At 42.3% G+C, this 10,738-nt stretch overlaps 7 protein-coding genes across 7 annotated transcripts; 3 read left to right on the top strand and 4 right to left on the bottom strand.

The window, feature by feature from the left end:
• Positions 1 to 186: 186 nt before the first annotated feature.
• On the bottom strand, positions 187 to 1,426 carry FA14DRAFT_159534 (P-loop containing nucleoside triphosphate hydrolase protein). Its single transcript, XM_025498262.1, has one exon. The coding sequence runs from the start codon at positions 1,394 to 1,396 to the stop codon at positions 338 to 340; it is 1,059 nt and encodes a 352-aa protein (XP_025357811.1). The 5' UTR covers positions 1,397 to 1,426; the 3' UTR covers positions 187 to 337.
• A 119-nt stretch (positions 1,427 to 1,545) lies between these two features.
• On the bottom strand, positions 1,546 to 2,609 carry FA14DRAFT_187610 (uncharacterized protein). Its single transcript, XM_025501612.1, has 3 exons — positions 2,260 to 2,609; positions 1,947 to 2,171; positions 1,546 to 1,878 (listed from the first exon to the last, which is right to left on the bottom strand). The coding sequence occupies exons 1-3, from the start codon at positions 2,356 to 2,358 to the stop codon at positions 1,633 to 1,635; spliced, it is 570 nt and encodes a 189-aa protein (XP_025357812.1). The 5' UTR covers positions 2,359 to 2,609; the 3' UTR covers positions 1,546 to 1,632.
• FA14DRAFT_159535 (alpha-L RNA-binding motif-containing protein) lies at positions 2,567 to 4,248 on the top strand. The gene has a single exon (XM_025498263.1). The coding sequence runs from the start codon at positions 2,620 to 2,622 to the stop codon at positions 3,898 to 3,900; it is 1,281 nt and encodes a 426-aa protein (XP_025357813.1). The 5' UTR covers positions 2,567 to 2,619; the 3' UTR covers positions 3,901 to 4,248.
• A 787-nt stretch (positions 4,249 to 5,035) lies between these two features.
• On the top strand, positions 5,036 to 6,550 carry FA14DRAFT_119721 (uncharacterized protein; the record flags this gene model as incomplete). The annotated part of the gene is made up of 1 exon (XM_025496367.1): positions 5,036 to 6,550. The coding sequence occupies one exon, from the start codon at positions 5,036 to 5,038 to the stop codon at positions 6,548 to 6,550; it is 1,515 nt and encodes a 504-aa protein (XP_025357814.1).
• A 190-nt stretch (positions 6,551 to 6,740) lies between these two features.
• On the bottom strand, positions 6,741 to 7,525 carry FA14DRAFT_163366 (carbonic anhydrase; the record flags this gene model as incomplete). The annotated part of the gene is made up of 2 exons (XM_025499814.1): positions 6,741 to 6,813; positions 6,900 to 7,525. The coding sequence occupies 2 exons, from the start codon at positions 7,523 to 7,525 to the stop codon at positions 6,741 to 6,743; spliced, it is 699 nt and encodes a 232-aa protein (XP_025357815.1).
• Positions 7,526 to 8,454: 929 nt separating this feature from the next.
• Positions 8,455 to 9,054, top strand: FA14DRAFT_163367 (uncharacterized protein; the record flags this gene model as incomplete). The annotated part of the gene is made up of 1 exon (XM_025499815.1): positions 8,455 to 9,054. One exon carries the CDS (start codon positions 8,455 to 8,457, stop codon positions 9,052 to 9,054), a length of 600 nt encoding a protein of 199 aa, XP_025357816.1.
• Positions 9,055 to 9,157: 103 nt separating this feature from the next.
• Positions 9,158 to 10,207, bottom strand: FA14DRAFT_152894 (NPD-domain-containing protein; the record flags this gene model as incomplete). The annotated part of the gene is made up of 1 exon (XM_025497558.1): positions 9,158 to 10,207. The coding sequence occupies one exon, from the start codon at positions 10,205 to 10,207 to the stop codon at positions 9,158 to 9,160; it is 1,050 nt and encodes a 349-aa protein (XP_025357817.1).
• Positions 10,208 to 10,738: the final 531 nt, after the last annotated feature.

Raw genomic sequence — 10,738 nt, forward strand, 5'->3', positions numbered from 1 at the left:
GGACAAGAATGTTATATAATCAGAACAGGCAAAGCTTGTATGCAGTACATACCTTTGACTTACCCTGGATCGACCCGTTGGCTGCTGGGTTGTATAACTCTTTGTCCATGTGTACAGTCCAGGTGATCAAAGTGACAAGAGCGAAATGGTCACGAGACGTGGAGCTTTCGAACAATATCTGAATGACCATTAATGCATGCTCTTTTCTATACCTCTTTATACGAATAGGCGGACTCTTACATCGCATGAATGTCTCAGATTCAAGATCTCTCATGATAATGTATATCTATTATATTACAAAGTATGACGTTTGGAAAACCTGATATCAGAGAAGAACTCATTCCCATTCCATTCCCTCGAAAGAGCTCTTTGTCATCGCCATTACTTGGGCAACAAAGGCTTCAAGATGAAAGATCGCTTTGTTTCCCTGACGACAGCGAAGTTCGTAAAATGCCGCTTTTTCTACAATCGCTCCACGTAAATCTTCGTCGCATCGTTCCACAAGTCGATCGGTGAGAGTTTTAATAATCACTCTTGGTGGAATAGCATGAACCAATAATTCATACAATTTTCCGCGCACAAAAAAGAGACGTTCAGGCGATTGTTCCGAGATGATTGCGTCTGCCGTCTTGCCAACAAAAAGTTCCCAATCTGGCTTTGCGATCGAAATCGAGCCGCTTAAATCGGAAGTTTGCATCCTCAGTGCTTCCAAGACAAGGATCGCTTTACGAAGGTTGCCGTTCGTTTCACGATAGATCTGTGATGAGATCTCATCCGGTAGGTGGAATTTCTCCTTCTTTGCAACATGCTTCAACACTGCTGTCATCTCTCCCTCATTAGGCGCTCCTACACGCATCAAAAGACATCTTGAACGGATTGGTGCAATAATTCTTGACGTACTGGTTGCACACAAGATTAAACGCATATTTGACATGTACTTTTCCATTGTTCTGCGTAAGGCTGATTGTGCGTCTCTTGAAAGAGCATCTGCTTCGTGAATGATGACCAATTTGAATCGATGTTTTGCATTTTGGTCTACTTGTTGTGTTTGTGCAATTTCCTTGAGGATATCTTGAATGACTAAACGATCGTATCCTCCCGCATCGCTAGGTGTTAATTCGATATGATAATTGCTCGTCACAATGTTCACTTCAATCTTTCTCCTACTGGGATTGAGAAAGATTCTTTGATCGATCTTTAATCGTTGAGCTCCATTTCCATACAACTCTTTTAACAAACACATGATTCTCGTCTTCTTTCCTGCTCCACTTGGACCGAAAAAGAGCATATGAGGAAAGTCCTCATGAGATGCAAGAGACGTCAAACGTTCGCTCAATCCGGCATGATAGTGTAACTCTGAGAGAGATTTAGGTCGATATTTGTCAACGTACAACATCCTGTCAGCCAAAGAAAAAGGATGGAAGTGTTAATGATGGATTGTAATTATGAGAAGATGCAAGACGCGTCTCGACATTCATACGCGTACATTATACGCGTCGCATGCGCAGCGCTGCGCATCAACCAACCCGGCTATATGCATTTGGGATCGACTTGGTGATCACGATCAATCATTCTAGTATTACATCTATTAAAAAAACATCATTTGATAGTGTACAATTAATCTCATGTATGTCACTGAACTGCGTGTCCTTTTTGCCTTACTTCTCTTTCCATCTTTGCCATCTCTCTTTGAAGAGTGATGCGTTTTTCTCGCAATGAAGTCAAGTGCTGGTTCATCTTTTCGGCTTTGTTCTTTTGATTTTCATTCGATCCGATGACTTCATTGTTTTTGGATTCGTCCGAGAGTTTACGTATTTTATCGATTGAAACATCATATAATTGGGCAAATTGTTCCAACCTTGTGGATTGTTGGGCGGACTTCAAAGATAGTAGAAGCGGATCAGCAAGCTTGCCTGCAAAACGAGCGATGGAATTACTTCACTCACCTTTCCACGAAGGATTTTTGCCCTTCTTTCATCTTTTTGCAAAGCCTCTTCCGCTTTAAGAATAAGTTCTTTCAATTGAGGTAGAATTTCTACGCTCAAATGATCTTGTGCATCTTTGATTTCCCGTTCAGAGATCAAGTCAAAATATCGCTTCGATCGTACGGCATTAGCAAGTCTTGCAAGATCCTTCGTCTCATCCGTCAATGTTGCATTGCTTGCTTCGAGCTATGAATAGAATAGGAAAATCAAACGATGACGAAGCCAGGTTACATTTTTTTGTTCTTCATTCTTCGCTTTTCAATTCAACACTTACCGTTCTACATGCAAATTCAACACTTGCAATACATGTCTCTATACTTGTAGCCGTTTGTCCGGCAGCTGAAAAATTTGTTTGTCGTGATGTCAAACTCATTGTTACCACGATTGCATTCCATTACATGGTTGCTAATGGTGTTGTTGTTTCAGCTTCTGGAGAGTGCGCTACCAGTGTTGGTCTGATGATATTCATACACCGAATATCTTTTGCACCTAGAAGCGTACGCCGCGCACGTGAGATTTGACTTGCGCTTTTTTTTGGGTAAAGCGTGAAGGAAGAAAGTACTTTCCCTTCTTCCCATCACTATCAACATCGTCACTTTTATTCGCTTTCCATCACAAATCAATCTCGCCTAAAATGCGTAAGCCACTGAGGCTATTTGCACACGATAAGCAAGGAATCATACCTCGTATGTCATGGTCACCGCATAACTTATATAATCTCATCTCCCGATCTACCGTCCCACCAAACGTGAGTCAAATTTCCTTCAAGCAGGTATCTTTGACAATGTTTCAACAGAGATGGAGATCGAAAAGATTTTTGCGAGGATATCATGGTGATTGGATTGGTGAGAGACGGTTCAGGCGATGGTACTTGCCCACTTCTGTTCCACGTTTAGGAATGCAAGGTCAATCATTAGCCTCCTCTTCCACCGAAAGGGGAATGACAGAACAAGAACGTTTGCCGGTGATCACTTTGTTCTTGCGTGACGTTGAGAGGAGACTGGATACTGTCGTTCATCGTTGTTGTTTTGCCAGGAGCGCCCGTGAAGCTCGTGCATTGATTGTACACGGGAAGGTGAAACTAAATGGGATACAAACTACAGTTGCGGGAACTTTGCTGAATCCGGGTGATTTGCTTTCCGTTGAGCCAGGTGCTGTACCAATGCTCTCAAAAGATCTAGCAAGAAGAGCTGACGAACAAAAGGCTGCCGATTTTGCCTTGAATACGAGAAAAAGTGCAACAACGACGGAATTGGAAGAATCGGAAAGCGCAACATCTACTTCAACAGCAGATCAAGCAACGATAGAAGACAATCAAGCCCACGACAGAACAACAGAAACTCCCATTCCCGAAACGACGAATTCGATCCGATCTTCAGAAGCATCTCTGAAGCCTTCTACAATCAACGGTAAGGGAAATGCGGAAGAGAAGCGGGACAAGGATGTACTCTTACCAGGCGTTTTGCCTTTCAACCTGCCTTCGTTTGCTGCACCTTTTTTGTTTGTTCCGCCTTATTTGGAAGTTTCTTTTACGACTTGTTCAGCCGTATACATCCGTCATCCAACAATCACACCCGCCGGCGCAGGGCAGCGAGTTCTGTATAATACCGACATTCCATCACCATATCCAGCGACCGGTGATATGTATTCTTTGGCTTGGGAGATGTATGCCCGTGATGCACCTAGAATTCGATCAGATGTTCGCAGATTACGATTAGAGGCAAGGATAGGAAGGCAAGGATTGCAAACTGCAAGAGCGAAGGATCAATGGCGCAAAGTACTTGCGATTCGAAGAAAGAGGGATCGGGAAGATGACGTATTGTCAAAGCGAATGGTGATGAAAGGAGAGCGGAAACCGAAGCAATTTATAGTTGGACGCAATGGCGGGCCGGTACAGCAGAGAGCAATTGTATGATATTTCTTCACGATCAATAAACTATTCATTCGACATCAACTTCTTATTTGCACAAACGATCCAATAAAATCATCGATTATCGTCAGTTCCTTGCCGCCCAACAAGCTAGGCTGACGAAAATTTTTGCTTAGAGGTTCAGATGAGGTTGGCAATATTAACGATCGAATCATATCCTGCTTACCACGATATGATTTCTCTCATGGTAAGATTGTTTGACTGATAACTGACTACATATATCGGGCGTTGCTTGGCCAGATCTTCATTGCTCTTATGTCATTGTGAACAAAGGTAGGATGTGGGAAGCGAGTAAAAATTGCGTGCGTGCGCTCAAAAGAAGGGGATACGCGTGCGGTGAAAGCATGATGACTTCATAATCTTAATTTATTCATTGCACCTTTGGGCCGCGGGTTTGTGTTTAAAAGGACCAGGGCCTAGGGTATTCTCACCCTATGACCAAAGGAGTTCTAACCACGAAAAAGAAATCTTTTTTTAAATTGGTTTAGGAGCATCTACCTTTGAAAGGGGGGGCAAAGGGCAATAGAAAAAGAAAGAATGCCCGGTACCCAATGGAATGTAGTGAAGATCAAGAATCCATTTTTAGGAGGAGGAAGTTATGATTGCTGCAAATGTACAATTCATTAGTTCGCGTTTTCCGATGGCTGTTGTTTATATACCTGAATACAGTAGTAAATGTACATTATATAAAATATAGATTTTATTGCGGCGAAGAAGCCGAGGAAATATAAAAACTAATTGCACGCGCATTCTATTAATACAAAATTTCACACATGCATTATAGAAGAAGATTAGCATATAAGAACAAGTTGAATTCATTGCCAACTCTTTCATCATCCTTCAACAACTCTTTCACCTTCCTATCATCAAGTTCGATTTTCTGTTTTCTCAATACGCTTCTCTGATCGATCAAGCCAATTGACCGATATAATAGTATAACAGTGAATGCTAAAAAGGTGTACATCTAACGCTCACAATTACGATCAGCGACAAGGTGCAATTCACACAAGTCAAGCATTAGCATATTAGACTCTTTGTCTTCACTGCAAAGCCGACAAAAATGAGTGTTCATCCTTCTCTTGCATTTTCACCTCCTCTGACAGCTCCATCATCTCCGAAAATGTCAAGATGCTCTTCTCTTGATCGCTCAGGATACGCCTCTTCATCTTCGCATGTTCGCGATATTTCTTCGGCTTCTTCTAGCTCTTCGGTATCGTTAAATGAACAATCTTCAAGCAAAATTGGACCTCACTTAGCTCATTTCTGGCCAGAGGATGGAGATGAGCCCATCTATTCCGGTTCAGTAAGCGAACAATTGCACAAAGTACTTACACAAATCAATGTTGATGAATGCGCCGCAAATGGAGAAAATGCTTTCTTCATCGCTGATATGGCAGAAGTATATCGTCAACATTTACGTTGGATGCGAGAATTACCCAGAGTGGTGCCTTTTTACGCTGTCAAATGCAATCCTGATCCGTACATCTTGCGCCTTTTGGCTTCTTTGGGTACCGGTTTCGATTGTGCGTCCAATGGAGAAATTCAATCGGTCTTGCAAATGGGAATTCATCCCGATAGAATCATCTATGCCAATCCATGCAAGGCCGCTTCTTTCGTTCGCAATGCTGCCAAACAAGGCGTTAAACTTACAACATTTGACAACCTTGACGAATTGGATAAGATCAAAAAATTCCATCCTACTGCAAAGCTGGTCATTCGTATCCTGACTGACGATAGCAAGAGTGTATGTCAATTAGGACTCAAATTCGGTGCACCAATGCAGGTTGTGCCTAAGCTGTTGCAACGAGCTCGAGAATTGAATTTGGACGTCGTAGGAGTCAGCTTTCACGTTGGTAGTGGCTGTTATGATGCAAATAGCTTTCGCGATGCCGTTCAAAGGGCGCGCGATGCTTTTGATATGGCTTCAGAAGCAGGTTATTCTCTAGACTTCTTGGATGTTGGAGGAGGTTATGCACACGAAAATTTCGAATTAATCGCAAAGGTTTTGCGTACAGCGTTGGATGACTTCTTCCCTGATGTTGATTTCGCACCTGGAGGTCGACTTTGCCCAGACGGATTGCGAATCATTGGAGAACCAGGACGTTATTACGTTCAGAAAGCCTTTGTTCTAGCGGCCAATATCATTGCAAGACGTGATGGAACCAGTGATGCAGAAACGGCACAAGAATCGAACCCATTGCAAATCTCTGATGCAGCTTTGACGTCAAGCGTGACAACCGATGATAAGCCACAAGTGATGTACTATCAAAATGACGGTGTTTATGGCGCTTTTAACTGCATCCTTTTTGATCATCAAATCGTACAACCAAAAGTGTTGACATTGCAACGTCAATTCGCTTATCGTCCTGATTTGCCTGCACCCGGTGTTGAGCATCAAAAACTACAGGCATGCAGCATTTGGGGTCCTACCTGTGATTCGATTGATTGCGTACGACCGATGACGTATTTGCCGAATCAACTTCAGGTATCCGATTGGTTGTTATACGAGAACATGGGTGCATACACCATTTGCGCCGCTTCTGGCTTTAATGGCTTACAAACCAGTCAAGTTCGTTATACGATTGGAGCACAAGGCCATGATGCTGATATGGTTCGCACGCTTTTAGAATGCTAAATGCTTTCTTTAATTCGCTATCGATTTGCTCAATCTTCTCTTTTTCTACTCATCATTCACTGTACAGCAGCACAATTCATGTATCAATGATCATCATCGTTAAACAATTCTACCCTTTCGTCTGAGCCGGTACTTCTAGATGAGGATAATGGTCTGTACAGAGGAATTGCTGCTTCATGCTAAGAAGTATTTATTTCTCACCTGGTGCTTTAATCGTAACACCGAGATCACGGAGTTTGCCGTTTGAGATATCATGAATCCAGCTACAAATTGACAAACGATGGAGGAAAATCAAAATCAGTCATCTTTGCCAAATCTTTTCCACCTTCTCTGTATCTTATAAACTCACCCATGAATCTGGATCTTTGCTTTCGGTTGACCGGGGAATGCTGTTCGTTTACCTGCCCAATTTGCTTGAATGATTTTGGAATCGGCCACTTTACGAACTTGTTCTTTGACATTTTCTTCCGTTGCTCTTTTCAATAATTCATCCCGTGTACTGTCGTCCTTTGGATCTTGACCTTGTTGCAATCCCATAGAGTCTCGAACGGATCCGCAAAGCTTTACCAATGGCGTCAAATAACGTTGCAAAGATTGACTTTCTGGTAAAATCTCCCCTTTTGCGCCCGATAAAGAAGCCAAAACACCACCACAAGAAGTATGACCAACGATGATAACATGTTCGACGCCTAATGCTTCTACACCGTATGTTAAAACGCTATTTGCGCTATCATCATCTTCGTTGAATTGATTGGCGATATTACGATGGACAAACATATCTCCTGGCTTTACGTGACAAACAACGCTTTCCGGTACACGAGAATCCGAGCAGCCAACCCATAAGATTGGAGGACTTTGACCGGCGGCGTTTGCAGTAAAAAGATCTTTATCAACTTGAATTGCTTCTTGTTGCCATTCTCCGTTTCGCTTTAAAACTTCTTGAGGTGAAAGTTTTGTTACTGAATTGTTTGACATTTTAATCGTGCTAGAGATGAAAGAACGTGAAATGAATCTTGATTGAGCTTGTTGGATAGATGAAAGATGTACGATACGACTTCGAAATCGAATAGCAGTGTTTAAAGAGGGATTGGAAAGGATGAATCGGAAAGACATTCGATAAAGAATGATGATGGTGAGCGAGATAGGAAGAATGAAATCGTTTTCCCTGTTTGACTGTAAAAGTGCCTATCGGGATGTCTTTCTTGCCAAGGTACACGCACATACACTAGCTTCATGTGCGAGCATTCTTATTGTATTTTTAACAATATAGCACTTTATCAGTATGTTTACTCTTTCCTCTCGCACGACATTCATTCATGCAAACCTTTGATTAACCCAACGCCGCCGCCGCATTAAAGCCCAACACGATGAGAATGCGGTCGGCGTACATTGAATGGCCTACCTAATGTATATCGGCCAACTTGGCAAGTGCAGAGGTCCCCCCCGCTATAGATTACTTCGTAATGCTCGGAAATCGGGCACTTTGGCACTTGAAAATTTTGGAAGAAAGATGGATGGATGACCTTGAACCATTTTTGCAAGTCATCTTTACAACCTCCATAGCAACAATGAAAGCCGATTTAAATTCAGAGATAAGTCAATACACCATCGTATCTCCTTGCTTCACCAAATGGCTACGGAAATGTGAATCTGCATTGCAGCCTCGACCGCTTTTCGACATCCATCAAGCATTGAGAGCAAATGATCGTGTTCTTTTAAATTCAATCGTGGAAACAAAGAGCGAAAGCAAAGATCAAATCAAGACTAAAAATTGGATTTGGGGATGGTGGAGCAAGAATGATAAATACGATTTGAAAGGCGAACAGTTTACTTCTTCTAGGTCAATAGATACTGCTACAGATTCAAAAGGCAAAATAGGTATCTTTGACGATCTTTTAGCCAGCATGGATCCAGTGCAGGAATCAGATCTGGATAAATCGCAAAGGGAAAGGAGTGAAAAATACATGGACAGATTGATCAGATATAGTCCTATGATTCGATTTATGATCAAGCATTTGAGCGTTGTTGGTTGCTCACCTTTTGATCAAGATGGATTTGTTGACAAGATTTTTTTTGGGAAATGCTCAGGTGATATAGCCGGTGGTTTTAGACCTTCTCAGCCGGGTGAACCAAAATCGAGATCTGGTTTATTAATCTGCTACAATAGGATCAAAAGCAAATCGCATATGGAGCAAACTATGGCGCATGAATTGATTCATTGGTTCGATCATTGTCGATTCAAAGCAGATTGGTCAAATTTACGACATGTTGCGTGTAGTGAAATACGTGCAGCCTCTCTTTCAGGCGATTGCAGATTCTTCAACGAATTACTCAGGGGAAAGTTCGGAGTACGAAAGCATCATCAAACGTGCGCAAGAAGGCGAGCGATTGTTTCTATGGTCAGTAACCCAGATTGTCCGGATGAAGGAACGGCAGAGCGAATTGTAGATGAAGTTTTCGAAAGCTGCTTCAACGATACCCGACCGTTTGATGAGATATATTAATCGGTCAAAACAAAGATATGAAATATATTAATCGGTCAAAACAAAGTGAAGACAAGTCTTCCTTTTCAGTCATATTCAAGTTGCCGCTACAAATGTTGAATTTCTACAATCTTGCTTGGCCTTGGACGTACTTATGGCCTTGTTGCAAAGCATCAACGGCTTCAACCATAAAATCGTCCATAATTTCTGCGGCAGGCTTGATGTCATCAATCACAGCGGCGCATTTGCCCATCAAATGAGGCCAAACGGATTCGTCTACTTGGTCTTTTTCCACGTCGTATTGGTATGGAATGATACCTTTTGATGTTAATTCTTTGATCTTTTGCGGTTGCTCTTCCCATTTTTTGATATAATCGCTCGTCTTTACACGCAATGGTCTACCGGTAAAGATGATCGTACGTGCGTCGGATTCATGATTTGCGCTTAAAACGCTCTCTTTGTGAGATTTTGGAGCTCCTGATTCCGTACAAGCGACGAATCGTGTTCCGACCCAAACACCATCTGATCCGTACATCAATGAAGCTGCCAATGACTTTCCACGCCAGATTCCGCCTGCTGCGATTGTCAAGATTGGTTTACCCGTCAAAGGAGATGTATGACCTTTACACAAATCGACAACTCTTGGTCCTAAAACCGAAAGAGGGACATCGCCTGTGTGACCGCCAGCTTCGCCACCTTGATAAATAATCATATCCGAACCTGCTTTTAACACACCTTGAACGTGTTTTGGATGACCAATGATGCCGGCAACATAGATTCCATTCTTGTGTAACTTTTCCACAACCCATTGTGGCGGTACACCAACAGCAGAAACGAATAATTTTGCTCCAAATTCGATCGTAATATCGACCAATTCAGCTAAATGACCCTTGGTATAATCATAATTTGTTTTTCTTGCGTTTCCACCAACTTGTGGCAACAAGAGATCGACACCGAAAGGAGCATTTTTATCCTTTAAATTCTCCTTCAATTCTTCTAATTTCGATCGAAAGATCTTTGGTGTAAACGTTACACCACCAAAAACGCCCAAACCGCCTGCATTGGTCACTGCTGCTGCTAATTCAGGACTTGCGGCAACATTCATGCCTGCCAACATGATTGGCTTTTCGATGCCGAATGCTTCGGTAAGAGGCGTACTAATTCGAGGTACCATTTTGTGCGTAATTTAGATGATGGAAAGGAGGAAAAAAGTGAATGATGAATGGTTATGTCGTTGAAGGCATTGGAACTGTGTTATTTCCCCCTTACTTCATCAGATAGCCACAAATTTGCTTACCGACATACATCCAACGGCTTATGCGCATCGCCAGTGGGTTTTTCCGGTTCAAAGGTGCAACGTGATTACCGGTAACGTGGGGCCCTTTTTTATTCGGAGTGAGGGCCGAAAGCTAAAAGAGTCACGTGAACAAGATCGATCATCTTTGCATGAATATGAATAGAATAAGCCAGCCTTCTTGCCATCAACAACGTGATCTTGCTTTCATGCCGCACGTCATGATGGTGATCATGCATATTAATACTGAATGTGTATTCGTGTGAACGAGAATGAAAAGTTCACCGATAATTTGCCCACATTTCCTGCCTAAATGCTGCACAAGCCAAACATTCGCGGTGGCTAGAGTACCTTTGTGATTCAAATCATTCTCTTATACTCTTGACCTTCATCTTCTCGTAAAAATGGTCG

This window comes from Meira miltonrushii (assembly GCF_003144205.1).
Source record: "Meira miltonrushii strain MCA 3882 unplaced genomic scaffold FA14scaffold_1, whole genome shotgun sequence".
Classification (NCBI taxonomy): domain Eukaryota; kingdom Fungi; phylum Basidiomycota; class Exobasidiomycetes; order Exobasidiales; family Brachybasidiaceae; genus Meira; species Meira miltonrushii.